The sequence below is a fragment of the Vicugna pacos genome, chromosome 14, assembly GCF_048564905.1.
Source record: "Vicugna pacos chromosome 14, VicPac4, whole genome shotgun sequence".
Classification (NCBI taxonomy): Eukaryota; Metazoa; Chordata; class Mammalia; order Artiodactyla; family Camelidae; genus Vicugna; species Vicugna pacos.
In genome coordinates this window covers 2105073-2125528 of record NC_133000.1, presented here as the reverse complement: position 1 = coordinate 2125528, position 20456 = coordinate 2105073, and the positions used below count along the sequence as shown (strand labels likewise).

The 20456-nt window shown below is 45.3% G+C and overlaps 1 protein-coding gene across 1 annotated transcript in view; it reads left to right on the top strand.

Annotated features, from left to right (window-relative positions):
* The first annotated feature begins 38 nt into the window (after positions 1–38).
* Positions 39–20456, top strand: part of SACS (sacsin molecular chaperone) — a 38346-nt gene continuing 17928 nt past the window's right edge. The window contains exons 1-8 of the mRNA XM_072975996.1: positions 39–347; positions 420–570; positions 4987–5074; positions 5984–6069; positions 9016–9127; positions 11455–11601; positions 13707–15192; positions 15806–15897. Coding sequence (XP_072832097.1) covers positions 337–347; positions 420–570; positions 4987–5074; positions 5984–6069; positions 9016–9127; positions 11455–11601; positions 13707–15192; positions 15806–15897 — 2173 coding nt within the window. The 5' untranslated portion in view covers positions 39–336. The remainder of the gene's footprint in view (positions 348–419; positions 571–4986; positions 5075–5983; positions 6070–9015; positions 9128–11454; positions 11602–13706; positions 15193–15805; positions 15898–20456) is intronic.

The window sequence follows — 20456 nt, the reverse complement described above, 5'->3', positions numbered from 1 at the left end:
GCGGGGCCCGAGGAGCTGCTGGCCCGAAGGCGGGCGAGTCCTGACGCGGGGAGAGGCTCCTCAGCTAACAGCCCGGCAGGCGGGTCCTGACGGGCGGGCGGGGCGTCCCCTGAGCTAACGGTCCGGGCGGGCGCGTGCCCGCGGGCGGCGCCTCCGGGGCCCTGGCGGCCGGGAGCGCGCGCCGCCGCCTCCGCCGGCCCCTCCCCGGCCTCGCTTCCTCCGGCGCTCCTGGTCGGCGAGGCGGCTCCCGGGGCGGCGGCGGGGCCGGGCGGGGCGGCGCCGGCCTGAGGCGGGAGCATGGCGCGGGCGCGGCGGCGCGGGCGGTGAGGACGCGCCATGGGCGACAGGTGAGCGCCGGCGCGGCGGGGGGCCGCGGGCCCGCCCGCGGGGCGCCCACTGAGGCCTTTGCCTTCGCACAGGTGGCTCCGGGTGACCGTGCTGCCCGGCTGCGTGGGCTGCAGGACGGTGGCGGTCCCCGCGTCCTGGACGGTGCGCGACGTGAAGCGGCGCCTCGCGGCCGAGACTGGCTTCCCCGCGGCGGAGCAGCGGCTGTGGCTGGGCGGCCGGCAGGTAGGGCGGCCCGGGCCCGCGGCGGGAGGCCGGGGACGAGGAGGAGGTCTGGGGACGCGGGCGGGGGTGGGGACGGGGTCTGGGGACGCGGGCGGGGGACGGGGACGGGGTCTGGGGACGCGGACGGGGGTGGGGACGGGGTCTGGGGACGTGGGCGGGGGTGGGGACGGGGTCTGGGCGCGAGGAGGAGGTCTGGGCCCGGGGCTGCCTGCCGGGCTCCTGCCCCCTGGAAATGATGCCTTGTGAATGCCGATCGGGTGACGCGGCTGCGTGCCTGTCACTGCTGTGATTTCTGTGGATGAGCCGCTTCAGCAGTGTACCCCCCGCCCCCACCCCCGTTTTGTCTGAAGCTTCACTTCCTGAAACTACGGTACTCTTGATGGGCTTTATGGCCGGAGGTATTTTCTTTTTTTCTTTTTGGTTCGCTTCTTAGGAGCCATCATCATTGAAGTGACCTAATCATTACTCATATTTTTCTGATTGTGTTATGCGTTTAACTGGAATGCAGCTCAGTACTTTGACCTCATGTCTTCCGTTCCCCCCATCTCTGGATCACGAAAATTTAGGACTGAAAGGATCTTCATGGAACCCGTTATTTTGAGGAGTAAATTTATATTAAATCTCCTGAGGTGCAAGTGAATGACTTAGCAGATCAGAACTTTGGAAAATAGGAGTATTTCATATTATATATATCCTTTAAGATTGGTGGAAATACTAGTTTTCTTAAAGGAGGAGTTAAACGGAAGCATTTTAATGAAAATTAACTTAATCTTTCATCTTAAAAGTAAATATCTTCACTTTTTATATAGTACAAGAGGCAAATAAGAGTTGAACCAGATGTACAAGAATGCTTGAGCCACACGAGGTGGCATTTCAAGTATTTGATTTCCTTACTACCCAGTACAGATTCTGGTGAAATGCTTGGTGCCAGTGACTTTCAATCCCTCGGTGTAATCTTGGCCTTCTGCGTGCCTGGTTGCACCCTCTGGTCGCTTGCCCTCTTAGACACAGATTTTAGGTTAACCTGTTCTTGAGTTCCTCCAGGGATCAGTCCTCCTTACTGGTTGGTTCCCCAGGGTGTTCAGTGGGAGACAATGTCTTGATTGAGGATTTTGGACAGAATTGAGGAAGGAAGCTTGTCATTCTTGCCTGTTTTTCTGCCCCTGCCACATGTCTTGACCTTCCTGTGTGTCCTCTCCTGGTTCCATACCTACTTATTTGGTTACTCCTCTGGTTCTGCTTTGTCATCTTATCCCTTAGACGTGGTCATACCCAAAGACTCAGCTGTGCCTCAGTCTTGTCGTTAGCAGTGTTTTTGGAGGTGTCTCTGCAGAGCATCGGCGTGGGCCGGTGTGATGGTGGATGTGAAGTGTTTCAGATCGAGCGGGCGGGCAGTGGGAGTCTGGTTAGGAAACTTGTGCTAGTATGAAGTAGTGAGGTTCCAGACTTTGACAATAGAGCTGAAACTGAAAGGAAAGGATATGCAGGGGACTTTGGAAAGGACAGAAATATGGTAGTTTGGTACCAAGTGGATGTGTGTATTTGTGTGAGCAGAGGAAGGGGTAGTGTCGGGGTGGGTATTGGTTGTAGAAGGGAGAAGACCTTGTCAAGAATGTTTGCAAGCCTTGAATCAGACCAGGAAAATAATGGTCCAGTGAGCAGAGATGAACAGGTTCAGAGAAGGGTAGGTTTGGGGGACAGTGGTAATCAGTTTGCTTTTACACATGGTTGAGCTGATGGCAGAGCATAGCTGTGGGTGAAGACCCAGTGTAACAGGCCAAATTAGGTAACACGTTAGAATCTTTTCTCCTGTTTCTGGTAGGAATGGGATAAAATGAATTCTAACCAATTCTAAGGTCTCTGTTATGTAAGAGTGTAGGGCATGGTAGTCAACAGGCAGCTATAGGTCTGCAATTAATATTGTACTATTTGCTTAACAATATGGAGAGAGTTTATTATTTCATAGTAAATGAAAATGAACATCTCTAAGGTTTTTAAGAGACATTGAGACTGGCCTGGATAGAGACCCTGATGTTCAAATTATTTTATAATCATTCTGTTTTAAAAACAAAATACAAAGATTTCATTGCCTCTGGAGATGAACATGACCAAAGTCACTTTGCTTGGTGGAGTGATTTATGGTTCAGAGAGAGAGACCCAAGCAGAATCCCCAAATCCTGGCAAGCTCACGAGGAGAAAGCAGGTAGCGCTGCTGAGCTAATGAGGTTATCTCTGCTGCTTGATTTCTCTGCGAGAACCACTTCCCTGTAGACAGGCCACTGATTACAATCTATCAAAAGCATTCTTCATCAGACTCACTTAGCCAGTTCTGTCTGTTTTCACTAACAAGTTTCCACTCCATGTATTCTTGCTTTTCAAGTCTTCTTTAAGACCTGGAAAGATCTCCCTGCATTATAGATTTCCTTCCTTCCTTCCTCTCTGCCTTTCTTCTTTGAATGTTCCTTAGCTAACAGAATTGGACTACTAACCCTTGACTTATACATATCTCTCTTTAAGTAATTAATTAGTTAATTAATAGAAGGAACACTGTGATGACATGATCCAGCTGGAGAATGAGAATGCTGCTAACGGCTTCTCTTCACTTCGGTGCTTCTCCTCCCCAGCCTGTATGCCTGTCTCTTTCCTCTGACCCCTTTGTGTGTTTTGTCCTGTTGCCTTTTTTGTAGTTGTTTTGGTGACTTTATCCTATGTGTATGTGTATTACCTAAGTAATACACTGTTTACTGTTAGTTGTTTGTGAACTTTGTAAAAAGCTTATGCTATGTAGCAACTGGGAATTAGCTTTTTTATTCAATATTATGTTATGAAAGTTCACCCAAATTTATGTAGTTTAGTTAGGTCATTTTCATTGCTGTGTAACATTCCACTGTGTGAATATGTCATAGAATTTGGGTTGTTTCTAAATTTTTGTTGTTAACAATATTAGTGTTATGATTATTCTTATCCATACTTCCTGTGCATGGAATTTTTTACAGGCTTGCTTTAAGATTCTGTGGGAATATGTATGTGAAAGTGCTTTATAAACTGGGAACTGTAACAGCTGTTAACACTGTATTCAGATTTGTATTCTAGAAATGGGGACTAGAATGAAGATGTTGTATAGACAGTAAGGAGACCAGATGGGAGAGTGTTATAAACATCCAGGAGATGCTGAGAGTCTGAGTAATTGGAAATGGGAAGAGCAAGTTAAGTATGACAGGAATGGGGATGGACATGCTGGGACCTGAGGATTAACTGGACTTGGGGGAGAGAGCTTCTCCCTGAGCTTTCCCATTGAAGCCACCAGGTAGAAGGTGCCACTGTTAATTGACATGCAGAGAAGATGGGAGGTGAACGCTGGAGGAAAACTAGTGAAGCCGCCTTTTGGCAGCAGGAGCTTTGGGAACCCTGGGGGTATTGGTATGAGATGTGTGGCGGACAGTCGGAAATAGAGATGCTTTGGTGTGGCGAGCGAGGCCTTTCACCTCTGTCAAGAGTAAGTTACAGAGGTGGTTCTTGAGGTGAGCATTTGAGTAATGTTTTGCAGACTGTTGACTTGTAAGTCACCCCCACAGTAACAGTTAAGAGTGGCCTGCGGGGGAGAAGTGGGTCTGGCTTTGGATTATTTACCTCATTTTTCAAAAAAGGCTCTCTGTTACCTTGCTCCTGTGGGTCGTGATCACACACATTGTACCCTGCCTTCGTGAGAGACAGAATAGTCACCAGAGAATGAGTATCAAGGCCTCTTTCAGGACAGCCAGCTGGGAACATTACAGCCCAGAGCAGCCTCAGAGGTTGGGGTCCTCACTTGTCTTTCCCTTTCACATCACACCTCTTTTATTGCAACAACTATAAGCGGTTTTCCAGTGTATTTCTAGGAACGATAACTTATAAGATGCTCTTTGAAAATAAATGAAAAAAAAATTACTGCTAAAATTTGTGAAATACCATGTAGTCTAATCCTTTCTTAGAAAGTTACCACAATACTGGTATGTTAAATGCCCTAAAAACGAAATTATTCCAACTATTTTAAAACTTTTTTTTTGGTTCTCTAAGATCTATTGAATCCCATGGTGCTCTGTTGTAAGTAATACACTTTGGAAATGCTGATCAAAAGAGGGACTTTGTTTACATTGATAATCCTGATTCATTATAAAAATTTAAAGTATTTTAAAGCAGAAATGTGTGTATCTTTACCTATTTGTAATTATTTAAGGAAAAATCATTTTAATTTTTAAATAAAATTTTTGACTAAATTTTTGTTTTTTAGAATATTCACTTCTTCAGAACAGCTTATTTCCTGATAAGAACACTTAACAAACATTATTTCTTAAGTGAAAAAAATGAGGTAAAGTTTTGACTTTCCAGAATTAGGAACTATATTGCTTTTCATACATTTTCTTTTCTTTTTTTCAGTTATCCGACTGGATCAAGATTGGAGATCTGACTTCCAAAAATGGTCATCTTTTTGTAAACCTTCAATCAAAAGGCTTAAAAGGAGGAGGTATAATATTGACTTTACCAGGAATAAATGCCATTTTCAGTTACATAAAGATCATGATTTAAAAGTGAAATGAAAGAACATACCATTGGGATGCGATGAGGGGATGTCGGGGCCAGAGGAAGAGGAGGGTGGGCGGAGCGGAGCCTGCGAATTGGAAGCGTGGCTGGGGTGGAGCAGTCTGTGGGCAGAGCCCCATGGCCTTGGTCCTGCGGATGCTTGGTCTTGGTGATTAGTTGTACCAAAGTGATGCAGATAAATGTATAGTGGTGATTTTGTTGTAAGCACAGATTTCTTTTTTACTTATAAACAGATTTTTTTTATTCCGTGCATCCGAGAAATTACTTCTCTCCCTTTCCCTCCACTTTGGTGTCACCTGTCTGAAGGTGACCTGGTTGGTTAGTTCTGAGAATCTCCAGTTTGGGGAAGACTTAGTGTATTTGAATTGGATAGCCATTGAGACAGTGACCGTGCTGAATTTCAAAACAACCAGAACACTGGTTGAGTTTGAGAATTTTAAGAATGTCCTAACAGTGCCACCATCTGTGGCATGTTATTTAGTGGCTAAGCACCCACAAGACGGTGCCATTTATTTCATTTTCTTTGGCAAATAGAATACCACCATGCTCTTTATTTTTGAATTAATAATCTTACGTGACATATAGTATATTTTGAACATTTTAATAAAACCTAATTTGTAGTTTGATTAAAAATCTTGAGATTTGATAAATGGAATCTGCTTTACGTCCTGCCGGACCTGTTTCGTCAGGTGGGTTTTCATGCCGGAGTGCCGCAGTGAGACGTGTGAAGTCAGAACTTGTGTAATTTTCCTGTCTTAGAACCAGGTAACACGTTGGTAGCAGGCCAGGGGAGTTTTTTTCTAAGTCACTCTAAGTGTGTTCTGTATTTTAGGTCGATTTGGTCAAACAACTCCACCACTTGTTGATTTTCTCAAGGATATTTTAAGAAGATATCCTGAAGGAGGACAGATTCTTAAGGTAGGTAGTTGTGTGCGTGTGTGCATCCACACTAGTGAAAACGAGATGGGGTAAAATCACTGGGAGGTTCTATTTGCATTTACATGACAGAGATTCTGGATTTGAACGGCTGTACCTGTGTCCTTCTGCGCCTGCAGTGCGCATGCTGGATGGGCTGGGCTGAGATGCAGTCAGTGTATATACAACCACATGAGGGTTCAGGGCGGAGGAGCCCCCGGCTGCTGTGTGCTGTAATCAAGCAGTGTTGCTCTAGGAACACTTTTGTAATTTTTTGTAATTACATAATGTAATTTTATGAATTTCATGTACCACCAACCAGCTGACCAAATAAAATAATACAAAGCCCACACCCAGGGGCCGTGAGCCCATGCCTGCTTGACTGCCCTGGACTTAGAAGTTTGCTTTTTGACAGAGTTTATTTAAAAGGATAATTATTTTGGTTAAGTACTTCTATTTACAATATATTCTTTCAGTTTGAGTACACTCATAAAAAAAGCAAACTGAACAGCCATAAAAGAAAGTAATAACGGAAGATATTGCAAAAATTATATTTTGTGTTTAAGCTTAATAAGAAACCTCCTTAATTAATTGTAAAAGTAGATCAATTATTAAGCATTTTTTCTCATTACTTTGTGTTTAAAACCTTCCATATCTTAGCCTTTATTATCTTTTCTAGTTTAGGTGGTAAAATTTTAGAGAATAAGCACTTTATTCTCTTTAACTTGCCTTCAGTAGCAAATGGCCATGCTCAGATGCTGCTTGAGGACTGCTGCATCTTGAGGGACTTTAATAATGACAACGTAGTGGAGCAGTGTAAGTCCATCTTTCAGAATAGACATCAGTGGTTCATGGAGGGCTAATTTGAAAACTTTTTATATTGAGATATCAGGAAAGTGAAGATGGGAAGAGTGTTGTTACTGGGTTGTTATGGGGGTAGAGAGAGGCAAGCAGAATAAATTTAAAGTAGGATTTAGTGGGGTCTCATCAGTTCAGAAGTGCGTGAGCGAGACCCCACTGGGGGACGAGGCAGTGGTCACGAGCAGGGGCTTAGAACGTTTCAGAGTTGGCAAGAGCTGGTGTGTGGTCCTTCCACTCTGCTCATTGTGTGCCAGCCAACACAGTATAAGTTTTGTTCCTTGGATATTTTAGTGAATTCGACTGTTTTAGATTTAATAGGAGTCTTAGAATCACCTAGCCTTAGACCACAACCTTTTGTGATGTTTGCTGAAATAGGTCCAGAGATATTTTAGCGACTAGCCCAGGGTCTTATGCAAATTGGCACATTGATTGCCTCTTCTTCTCAGAATCAGTTTGAAAGAGATCCCCTGAGAAGAGTCACCCCATCCAATTTTTTTGTCCAATTTGAGACTGATAATTGGAACCTGGGACTTGGGATTTTATCTCTAGTTTTCTTCACCTCTGCTCCCTAAAATGCACAGAAATCACAAATAGCTATCCAGATGCAAGCAAGATCAGCCTCTGAAGTGCTGCCATTTGTAAGTTAAACTGGTATTTTGCTCCCTATTTAACTTTTATTTCTACCTTTAATATTAGTTTATGTTATATCCTAATGTAAATAAGATGGCTAAATTTTAGGGATTCTGTTAGACTAAATGAAGTGGGAATGGGTCTTAAAATCCTGTGAGAAGTAGGCAGTTGTGTAAACAGGAAGACTGGGTAGCTGATGAGGAGGTAGGTAGAGGTGTGGTCATGTTCGTGTTGGGGTTGAACAGCAGGTGGAATTGGGCACCCCCTACCCGGCCTTTTGGTGTGTGTTGGGTGAGCTGACCACGGACCTGGCCTCAAAACCAGCTCCTCGGCTGCACCTTCCAGTGCAGGGGCTTTGCTGCTGCCGTAGAGAGGTATCAGTGTGTGTCCTCTGTGCTCTTGCCCGCCCCTGCCCCGTGTCTAGTGACTTCAGAGTGCTGGGAAGAAGAAATGGTGCTCCTCAGAGTTAGAGGTCCATGCGTGTTCTAGTACAGGGTGGATTATTATGTCTAAAGACCCATCCATTTAACCACTTGGTTTGGTTTGGTCCAAGTCACGGCTCATCCAGGAAATTGTCACCTGTTTCTTACTTCAGACTAAGCTAGGGATAGTATCTCTGGAGTTCATTCCGAGTTTGATGATTATGGTCTTGACTCTAGGAGTTGGACTCTTATTTCAGAGTCTGGAGCTCCCCCCTGATGGCCCAGAGCCCAGCATGCTTTTGGTGGGTGCACCAAAGTGACTGTGGTGTTGAAAGGGGGACTTTGTAAGGCTAGTGAGGGGTGTGAGTCTTGTAGTCTGCCCTTCCCTTTCTATGTTACAGAGCCTGACTCCCCGTCCACCCACCCACTCACCCCCCCATCCACCAAAGCGGGAATTTACTGCGTTCTTTATGAAAATGATGAGTCAGTTTCTGACCCCAAAGGAACTTTTCTCTTAGTACAGGAGAGAGACATGCTCCTCTGTCAGATTTTCAGGATGCAGCATACTAGTTAGCATCCTAAAGCACATGCAGACTGACACATTGTTTTCTAAGGGAAAGGAAGTCTGGGAAGCGAGTAATAAATAAAGGTCTGTTTTGGAAACCACCGGAGAATGAAGAGCATCCTGTGCAGCTTTTGGAGATAGGGTGATTTCTTTTGAAAGGAGGCTTTGTAAATTGTTGACTGTAAATAAGAGACAGAGTTGTAAATAGTTTCAGGATTTGTGTTTAGAAGCTAAGAGATAGCAAGTTAGAAAACCACATTTTTGGTGTGTATAATTGGAGAAGATTCGTGGTCCTCTCGGCCGTGCTGCCTTGTTTCTGTAGCAGTTCCTCTCACGTCTTGGTGATGATGCAGATAGCGGGTTTCCTTTCCTTACGTGTGATTACTTTTTAAATATTAGAGGTATATACAGAGATGGCAGTGGATTACTGTATGATTAAATATTACTATTTTTGGTGTATTTCTTGACCAGGAATTGATTCAGAATGCAGAAGATGCTGGGGCCACAGAAGTTAAATTTTTGTACGATGAAACTCAGTATGGAACAGAGACCCTTTGGTCAGAAGACATGGCTCAGTATCAGGGTAAGAACCAATCATCAGTCAGGGACTAGTCTGATTTCTAGTATCTTACAGTCCAGTGCTTAATGAACAGTCTAGCTACTGCTGGTCCTTTACTTCTTGGCATATTTAACTCCACTCCTTCAGGCTTTCTCTGCTTTTCGTGGACAGGTATCTCTGCTAGTTGGAATTTTTACAGACCAAAGAATGAAAATGTTGAAACTCGAAGTATTAAGCAATGTAAATACATAAGCCTCTTACTCTGTTGAAGTGTTTTATATCGTTAGCAAGACAAAAGGACACCATTTCCAAATAGAAGAGTTCTATGCATTTGGAGAGAAGTGGATGAAGAAAATGAAAGAAAAGACAGTAAGAGAACCACAACCAATACAAGGGCTCCGGAAGTCCTGCACTCTGAAGTGCTGTGTTGAAAAGAATAGTCATAACTTTCAGTGCAGCATAAAGCCAGCAGGATGGTTGTGAATGACTATACGTGGGAGAAGTTATTGAGGAAAGGGAGGATCAGCTCAGACTTGCCTGGACATGTTTTTAAAGAGATGTGAGTTGCTTATTTTTTAAAAGAGGTTTTGTGATTTAGGAGGATAACAACATTATTGTTAAATATTTAAATATTTAGCATTTATTATAGCTAATATGTTTATTCTTAGGTCACATTTGTGATATGAAAGTTGCATTTTTAAGTTTCACGCGGAGATGCAATGAGATGTAATACGTCAGGAGGTTTTTGTTCTAGTCTTTCCTCCTGCCACCTTCCTGCCTTGGGCAGGTCATCTCACCTCCATGGTTCATCTTTGTAATGAGAGGATTAAACCAGTCAGGTTTCCTGGCTCTAAGATGCTATGATTTAATGTAATCATTGGTGTAAGATATCAAGTGTGGGTACGAGGGACTTCCGTTACCCTGTTACACATCTCCACGGGGCACTGGTGTGTCGAGGGGCAGCTCTGACCCTCATGTTTACTCACTGTGACTAAGCAGAGTGCTGGGCCTCGCTTACCTGCAGTCTGCGCACCTACTGACTGGTAATAAGAGCACAGCCTTCCTCCCAGGTTCTCGGAGGATTGCGTCAGGTCACGTACGTAACGACGTTTTATGTCTGGTGTCATACGGATATTGTGAGAGTGCTATCAAACCATAAAGGTGAGAGTGTGAGAAGATCCTGGAAATATTTCACTTCCAAAATCTATCTCATATGTAGAAAGTTTTGCTTCTAGCCCTCATTAAAAGAAAAGTTTGAAATAAGATTGTTTAGCTGAGTTTGGATGTAAGCATACTTAGAGAGAGGCTCTTTAAAGTGATGTCAGATCAACTGCTTTTAAAAAATGTGGACGTACAAAAGGAGGTGGACGTGATCTTTGGGCTCTTTGATTGACAGGCGTTTGAGGGCCCTCCGCGCTGCTGGTGTTTGAGGGCGTCTTTCTCTTGCGATCAGGTGCGAGCAGTGTCTTGGCTGATACCATCTTCTTGGGTTGCAGCTTTTCCCTTTACTGACAGTGTTGTAGATGAGAACTCTTGAATTCAACTTACTTTAGTTCCTTTTTATATGATGAGATGACAAAAAGCTCAGAATGTCTAATCTGATGAAGAAAAACGAGAGATCTTACCCAGTTTCACACTTTACTAAGGATGTCAAGAGTATAGTTAATTAAGAGACACAAGTGAAGGAGGCGTGAAGTCGGGGACCTCCAGAGCTCCCCCCGGGGAGGATACACCTCGGCCGAGGGTTGGCAGAAGTGGCCTCTGAGTGCTTGTCCTGCCGACAAAAGCCTTGGCTATTCTCGTATCCCTGCTTTGACTACTTTGCAAATAGCAGTCACACCATTTTTGTAAAACAGACTGTAGCCTACACTGTCGTACCTGTGCTTGAATTCATAGGCATGTGAGAAGGATTATTTTTCACCTCATGAAATAATATGTTAACAAGGTTTCTTTGGATAGCAACTCTTCTCAGTACATTTACAAGTAATTCCATTTACATAAGCAAGCAAGCAAGCAAGCAAGCAATTTAGGAACAAATTTTACAAAGTAGTATACTGTGATTGACTTTCTTGGTTGCCCTGTTTTGAGTGTCTTAAGTACCATAATTTTTCCTTTTTGGATTTTTGGTCAACAATATCATATTTCTTCTGCCTGTAATTTTTCTCCATTAATTCGTATTTCTGTTTTTATTGTGAAAATAACCAAACTGTAATGCTGAATTCAGTCACTCCATTCACTTTTTCCGTCTTCCCGTCAAATAAGCAATGTTATACAGAGAAAGTTCTTGACCGAGAGCTGAACGCTGTGGCTCACTTCTTTGTCCACCCCTGCATGTGTGTCGTACCGTCCAGGGCCAGCTCTCTACGTGTACAACAATGCGGTTTTCACCCCGGAGGACTGGCATGGCATTCAGGAAATAGCAAGGAGCAGGAAGAAGGACGACCCTTTGAAGGTTGGAAGATTTGGAATTGGGTTTAATTCTGTCTATCATATAACAGGTATAGTATTTGGCTTTTCAGTTTTGATACTGAAAGTTATTTTAGCCTATATTTTGTAGTTTATTTGGTTAACATCAGAGGTGCTACTGCTTTAAAAGCTATCTTTCCCAAGTTCTCCGTCAGTGGCAAGAAATGTCAATGAAATATCAGCGTGTCTTGAGTTCTCTCAAATTACAATGGTAACTATACTGAATCTTTATCATGTGATGCTAAAAGTTAATGTCATCATTTCTGGTGGAATCAGTATAATATATGAAGTCATTTTACGTAAGGTTTGAAATGTAGGTGCTGAAGGCCACACAAAATTACTACTCTAAAAAATGTTTACGCTGCAAATCTTTGAGTCAGGCAAGCTGATTTTTACAGATTTTCTTGCACATGTGTTTGCATAACAGGAAGAGGAAAGTACAATAGCCCAGTGTATTGACTGACAGTGGTCTTTACAGTGATTCTGGTTTTTCGTTTTCCTCATAAAAATCTCGCTGTCTTTAAACTTGTAAGCATTTTAACGGTGACTTTAAAATCATGTTTGGACTCTAGAAAGAATATGAGGTTTCTGATTCATTGTTATAATAGAAAATACTTGGGACTCTTTAGGTAGACACGTATCTCTGAGTATATGGCTTTTCTTCTAGAATCAAAGCTCTTAGTATTTACTATAGTTTTGTGGTAAAATTTTTTTTATGAAATTGACACTTGTTATATGGTTTAATTGCAAACCATTTTTGCATTTTGAATTTGTAGGAGAGGGAGGGATTGTGCTGGCAGAGCTATAGCTGTAGCTAGTGTGACCATGTAATTTATCACCCAAACTGGGCCACTCCTGAGAGTAAAAGAGGTACTATTATTCTCAGACAGTGGCCTGAATTGGAACTGCCCTGGGCAAGTGGGACATAGGGTCACCCTCACTATGGCCCACTTATAGTAAGCCTATTTTTAAAATTGCATTTACATTATTGGAACTGCCCTGGGCAAGTGGGACATAGGGTCACCCTCACTATGGCCCACTTATAGTAAGCCTATTTTTAAAATTGCATTTACATTATTATAATGTACACTAATATATTAAGTATTATTAATTACATATTATATAATAAAACTTGTTAAATCAGTACAGTATTATATAACTGTTACACATGACTGTTCATATATGTGAGTCACCCCTCAGGTCCGTGACATGTGCTAGTTCTCAGATTCTGTGGGGGCACACTTGTGTGGGGGCCGCTGTACCAGAGCAAGCTGTTTAGACAGTCCAGCCGACTGCCAGCGTCTGTGTTGCACTGTGGGTTTGTTCACTGCTTGAGAATGAGCACATTTATGTGGGGCAGTATTAACCAGGGTGCTGTTTTCCAGTCTGAGGATTTGTGAAGGTCATGAGTCACGCTTTACAGCCATCAAGAGTTTCCCTGACAACTTCAATCATGGGAGGGGAAAAGGGGGTGTGGACAAAGGACCACATTGTTGACTGACATGGTGGCTTGATGGATGTAACATTTCCTACTTAAAACACCTGAGAGCTTAGGAGTTGGCTGTGACAACTGGGCCTGCAGTTGATGACCATAAATGTTACAGGTGTACATCCCTGGACCTGCATGTTGCATGAAAGTCAGGTGCCCATTTGAGATGCAGTCCAGGGTGCACGCGCTCTGACACACACAGTGGGTGGAGTCGCCTGTGCTGTTCTTTCTCTCCCCTCTTTTTCAGAGAATCTGTGGTTGAAGCTTTTATTTTGAGCATAGGATGCAACTCTGTTCTGTTTAGTTAGGTTCACATGGCTGGGGGAGCAGAGTAATTATCCGGATACTTTACATATTTTAGTTGTTTAATATGTATTTTAAGATATGTCCTAGGTTTTCACAACCATGTAAAGTCTCTCAATGCCTGGTACTTTTTGAATCAAAAAATAAATCATTATTTTTCGTGTTCAAAGAATTATATTCCCAAAGCTAAATTTAATTTCTTTTTAGATCAATCTGTTTAGAATCATTTTGTGGCCCATCCTTTTTCATGTGTAACATTTTGTGAGTAATGATACATGGTGGTTAGAATTACAATTGTCCATTAGATTTCGGAGTTGATGATGACTGTTGAATTTTCCTTTTCAGATGTTCCTTGTATCTTCAGTGGTGACCAGATTGGGATGTTAGATCCTCATCAAACTCTTTTTGGTCCACATGAATCAGGCCAATGTTGGAATCTCAAAGATGATAGCAAAGAAATTAGCAAGCTTTCAGACCAGTTTGCACCATTTATTGGGATTTTTGGAAGCACCAAGGAAACATTTATAAATGGCAGTTTTCCAGGAACATTTTTCCGTTTCCCTCTTCGCCTTCAACCCTCCCAGCTTAGTAGCAACCTCTACGATAAGCAGAAGGTTCTTGAGTTGTTTGAGTCTTTCAAGGCAGATGCAGACACGGTGCTGCTCTTTCTGAAAAGCGTGCAGGATGTCTCCTTATATGTCCGCGAGGCCAGTGGAACAGAGAAGCTGGTGTTCAGAGTGAGCGCTCGTGAGGGCGGGGCCCTGGGACGTGAGCGGCCGGATTCTGTGAAGATCCTGGGAGGCGCCATAAGTGACTACTGTGAGAAGATCCCCAGCGGCAGCGTAACCGTTGTGACGTACCCTGTAGACATAGCTGTAGAAGATGGGAGTGCCACGGGCGCGCAGGAGGCGTCTTGGCTGGTGTGCAACAGTGTGGGCGGGCGAGGGATTAGCAGTAAACTCGATTCGCTAGCTGATGAGCTGAAATTCGTCCCCGTCATTGGCATCGCCATGCCTTTATCAAGCAGAGAGGATGGAGAGGAAGGAGCAGTGTCCGGGTTCTCAGGGAAAGCCTTCTGTTTCCTTCCTTTACCGCCCGGGGAGGAGAGTAAGACGGGCCTCCCGGTTCACGTCAGTGGGTTCTTCGGCCTGACGGACAACCGCAGGAGCATCAAGTGGAGGGAGCTGGACCAGTGGAGGGACCCGGCTGCCCTGTGGAATGAGCTGCTCGTCGTGAGCGTGGTCCCAGGGGCCTATGCTGCCCTGGTCCTGGATGCCATCAGACGCCTGCAGGCGGTGAGCCCCCCCGGCCTGCCGCTGTCGGTGGCCAGCGTCTACGGGCTCTGGCCCGACACGGACCAGGTCAGGGCGCACTGGCAGCCTGTGCTGGGGCCCCTGTTCAGCGAGCTCTTCCAGCACGCGGTCCTTCACTCTGCCAGCGGCCACTGGGTCAGGCTGGAGCAGGCATGCTTCTCCGAGCTGGACGAAAGCCTGGAGTACACGCAGTCCGTGCTCAGCTACCTCCAGAGCTCCGGGAAGCAGGTGGTCAAAGTGCCGGCCCACGTGGCCGCGGCCGTCGGGCTGGCAGCTCCCAGCACCAGGCCGGTGCAGAAGGTGACGCCCGCCTGGACGCGGCAGGTGCTGCGGAAGGCCGCGCACGCAGGCAGCGCCACGGAGAAGCTGCACCTCCTGGAGTTCGTGCTTGCCGACCGCGCCTACAGCGAGCTGCTTGGGCTGGAGCTGCTGCCTCTGCAGAACGGCAGCTTTGTTCCCTTCTCCTCCTCTGTGTCCGATCAAGACGTCGTTTACATTACCTCAGAAGACTACCCACGGTGAGCGCCCAGCGCAAGTGCGCGCTCAGCCTTTAGGGATGCCCCTCTCGCCCGCACACAGGCACCTGCTGAGACGTGGCGGGTCCCAGCCGACTTCACAGTCGGGGAGGTTCTGCAGGGCTGCTTTGATAAAAGGTGGTTGGATACATCTTACATTCCAAAGTGAAAAAGCATTCAGGTGTTTGTAAGTTGAAAGTTAGCCAAGCAGTTGTTTTTCTTGGAAATGCCAATAACAGAACACTGAAAACAATGGTTATAAAGAGCTGATAATAACTAAAATTAGTCAAAATGAATTATTTTGAGGAAATTAACTAAAATGCTATATTAAATAATTCTTTATAACTGAGGATGTGTGTTGACATTTCAGAAAATAAAATTAGTTTCATGCTAAGATGTTTAGACTGTTTCTGGGTTTGAATATGGTACATGACCCCTCATGTTTTAAAGCAGAGCCTGGATAATACTTGCTCAAAAAGTATTTTTGTAGTGTGTGATTTCATGGGTACGTTATAATTTATGTAAAATAGTGAGTACATTTAACTGGCTTGAAATTACGTGATTGTATTTCTTTATCTTAGAAGATTAAAATTGTTGTGTTTCTTTCACTTTTTAGGTCCCTTTTCCCAGGTCTTGAAGGAAGATTTATTTTGGATAACTTGAAGCCTCACCTTTTAGCTGCTTTAAAGGAAGCTGCCCAAACCCGAGGTATTATTGTTGTTTATTTTTTTTTATTTAATAAATGTGTTTATAAAAATGTAAACAGTTTCTGTAAGTTTCCTATTAAGTTGAACCAATATGAAATTGCCAGTGATTATCCGTTTTAGGCCTGTAACTCAGCAATTTCATATGGTTCAGCCTCATATCATTGTTGTATTTTAAGGGATCTCAGTACTGAATTCTGAGACCTAAAAGAATCCAAAGGTGATTATTAAAAATCTGTCCTGTCTCATGGTATGGTAGTGCGCATTTATCAGAACAATTTATCACACCTGCACAGTGCTTTACAGTTTTTCAGTGCTTTCCCATTTCTTTCTTATTTGAGCCCCCATCCTCATCCCTTGTAGGCTGTGTAGCAGTGAGGACAGCTGGTGTCAGTTTGGTTGCACGGATGAGGAGACAAGGTTGTCAGCCTTGTTCTGCTGCCCACACCACCTGCCCCCACCGTTCTGTGCTGGGGCAGCTTCAGGGAAGTCTAGCCTGATGAAGTGACCTCTGCAGCAAGGTCAGGAAAGGGGACTTCTGGGGTCATAGCAAAGGATGGGTGTCCTACGCTGGGAATTCTTTTTAGGAAAAGACAGAATAGTTGGGGAAAAAAATAACTGTGGTTCTAAGTTTAATATCTTTCAACTTTTGTGAACATCCTTTCTCTTCTAAGACTGTTGCCTGAACTTTTTTTAAGTTAGACATGGGGCTGAAAAATTCTGGATTGTTCTACTGGTTAAAGTTGTGAAGCATATTCTTTATGATACATCTTTTATAGTCTGTGCTGTTTTCAAAGATAATGGCCAAAGGAACAGTTGCTGATGATTGTGCATCTTCACTCATTTAAATATGGACCAAAGGAGTTGGAATGGGAGAGGCAAGTTCAGGATGAGCCAGAGTGAGGCTCGAGGGAATGAGAGTGTGAACACTGTTGCATGAGGACTCTAACCGGGAGGCGTCACTGTAACGCTGGTGTTCCCTTCCTTAATTAGGAATTGTCATCTTCCAAGTGTCCTTTTTGGGAGCCTAACTATGGATTCCTATAATCTTAACATTCTTTGCTGCAAACTTATAGATATCCTTATCTTTCAAATTCTCTACTATATTCCTGTAGGAAAACGTTACACTGAAGTATAATGTACCTGCAAGAAAGCATATGTATCTTAAATGTAGGCCTAATGAAGTTTTACAAACTGAACACGCCAGATCAAAACCAGAGGACTCCAACACCAGGGCCCTGCTTTTCCATGAGAGGCACATCCTCTCAAGGGCAACCGTGACCCTGACTCTTAATGGTGTGGATGGATCGAGCGAGTTACATACGTACTTCCGGGGAGAGGGGCCTTGTGGACTGTGCTCCTGTGCTTGTGAGACCTCGTGTTTTATCTGTGGTTCTTGGTTAATTTTTTTGGACTGTTACACTAGACGGGCCGTCTTCACTGTGTGTTTGTCTCCCATCACGTGTGGCTCAGTTGTCCCACAGGTTGTCTTCATGGTCACTTTTCTTTGTCCTGCTTTGAGGAACAGCCTGCCATTCTTGTGACTGTTCATTACCCTGCCCCCAGCCTTTCTAGCACTTTACTGGCTGTATGGGTGACAGGTGACTGCCTCCTAAGCATCCTCCCCATTATTTTTATACCATTAATTCCAGACAAAAATTAGATTTGATATTTGTTTATTGCCATTAACAGTTCTAATGTTTTGGGGACATTATAATATAGGGGCTGATGGGGACCCAACAAATGACACATTTGCTCTCTTTTCCTGAGACCTGAGTCAGTGAAGAGAGGTGCAGAGAGGACCCCAGCAGATAGATGTCCGAGATCACCCCTGTGTTACTGACAGCTCTGGTATCGAGATCGTGGCGTGAGGCCCACAGTGGACCGTGGAACTCCAGAGTCACAGGGGTAGCTCGCCAGGCCAGTCCGCAGCAACGCTGGAAGCCCACAGGCCTCCCTCTGTGCGGGGCCCAGCCCTGCACAGCGGGGTTGGGGGAGCCATCCTGGGAGGCTTCCTGGGCACGGGCAGAGTCTCCCTCTAAACTGACCGGTCGATAAGTCATCCCACTTTCTGGTGGCGTGGGGAGATGGGGGATTGGTGAGGGGGAGAGGCCGGGAGTGTTGGTTTCTCGAGCGCCCTTCGTGTGGTAGGAAACATCACAAGTACATGACGTTTCATCCTTTTGCTCTTAATGATGATTATGCAGTTGTTTTGCTAACTCAAAGCCCTGCAGACTTCTGTTTACCAATTTTCAGTAAAAACTGATTGGTCAGCTTTGAAAGTACTGTTGTATGTAGTTCAAATGTGAAGGTTTTCTCTGCAGTGGGTATTTCTCTAATTCTGTAACCCAGGCAGAATCTGTCTAATTACATGGTAGTTTTACCTTTTACTTGTCTCATGTTTAAAATCCTGAGCTAACTGTTAAACTGCTGTTTGTACTTGGCTGTTTACCTCTGTTGCCCCTTCCCCTTCGCAATTACATGCTGCGGTCTTTCCCGTGGGGGGAGACAAAACAGGCCTTGCCTTTGACTCGCTGTCTGCATTCTCCACGGTCCAGCTTCTAGAAGGAGCGGTGTGTGCTTACGGTCTGCACTTCCTCATCGTCCACCATCACCGCAAACGAGCTTTTGCTTCTACTCTTATTCCAATAACCTTGTCAGACTGAGGTCAGCAGTTAGTGATTTTTTTTATTATGAAATCCAGTGAAGTTTTTTCCCATAAGAGCACATCTGAGGCCCTCAAGACTCAGTGACATCGAATATGCCAGATTGCCTTATTACCAGCTGAAATGAGAAGAAGGCTGAGGGGAGGGTGGTGGACAGTCACAGCTCACTGCTCAGTGTTCCCTGGTTTGGCATCATGGCAGGAGGACAAGTTACTGAAAACCTCTGTGGAAGCGGCTTACTCCTGGTGGGCACTGCACATACTAGGTACAGTGACACAGTACCCACGCTTAATAAATGCTGAGAAGGGGCAGCTGTTGTCATTTTGCCCTTGGAGTTCCTTAAGTATCTCCAAATCCCCATTTGCACAACTTGAGTCTTCATCCTCTGTCTGAGTGCCCAGAGAGACAGGCACCCATCATCCACGCGCTCTCATTCTCCAGGGTCCTGTGACTCAACCTGCTGCGTCTGTCCCTCCCTCTTACCGCGGTGCCACTGCTGGGTGCAGGCCCCCCATCCCTGATGCATCACTGCAACTTCTCAGGACTCCTGCCTCCGGTTCTCACCCTTCCGCCCACCCACCCCTGCCCTGCTGAAGCTCTGCCTGTGGACACTGATCGGGTGGGGCTCGTCTTGGGAGAGTGGGCTCCCTCGCGTCTCTCCGCTGTGCTCGTTGCCTGGCACGTGCGGACTGACAGACTCGGAGCGGAGCCCGAGGGGTCTGTACCAGCGTGCAGCCCAGGGCCTACAAGGTGGCTGCTTGGTCAATTTCTTTTTTACTCAAATTATGGTTTTCCCATTTATGGACATTGTGTTCCATTTGCTTAGAGCACTCTTCCCATCCTTCACTCTGCCTTGCTGACTTTTACTCAGCTTGTGACATTCAGCCCACACGTCTCCTGCGAGAGGCTTTCTGTCACCTCTCCCCACGCCCTGCCCTCCTGTGCAGATCTAGGAGATGCCTCTGCGTCACTCCTACGGCCTGTCCTCCTGGCCTGATGACAGCCATGGTTGTCCTGTGCTGGACTTTGAAATCCCGAGTGCAGGGGCGACCTCTTACTTTCTTTTGTGTTCCCAGCACCTAGGGGGCGAGCTGATGCTCGTGCCTCCCTTCCTGGGCCGGGCGGGATGCACTGGGGGCAGGGAGGGCAGGGTACGAGGTGAGCAGGCAGGGCTCCATGTTGGAGTCAGTGTTTCTTTTTCAAATGTGTATCTTCAGTATCTTACTTGTTCTCCACAGTCGTGAGGTGATACAGCCTGCATCGTCTTCCTCCTCTGAGGGACGGAGACACTGAAGCTGAAAGGATTTAAATGGCTCACCTGAGTTGCAGAGTTGGAATGATGATTCTGCTTTGTTTTGTTTTTTCTATTTACAGGTCTAGATCATTTCTGTATTAAGTTACTTGAGTAAATGGGTGAATGGGTGACCATCAGAAGTTAGAAGAGCAGGTAAATTGGTTTTGGAGGAAAACAGAAAAAAAGAAAAGTCAGACAAATGGTAGGAATGCCTAACAGGTTGGCACCAAGATCCTAATTATATTTAAATTTTGTACATCTATTTATTACATATGGCCTCAGGCCTTGTTCCATGTCACAACCGAAGTCTCTGCAGTGAACACTTGCTGGCATTTCCCCTGCATGCCAGGCATGGTGCCAGGTGGAGAGGACGTACAGGTGAACGGGACTGAAGGGACACACAGGGTAACCAGTGCTGGTGGCTAGCGGTGGGGCCTCGGTCAGATACTGAGAACAGAGTCGGCGCTCGGAGGGCTGGCAGGTCAGGGGACCTCAGAGGAGCTGGGCGTTCAGGGCAAAGCCTGCAGACTGCACATCTGGAGGGGTGGTGTGTTCACACTGTCCACTCCCACACAACCATGCGATCACTGAAGTGTTCATCAC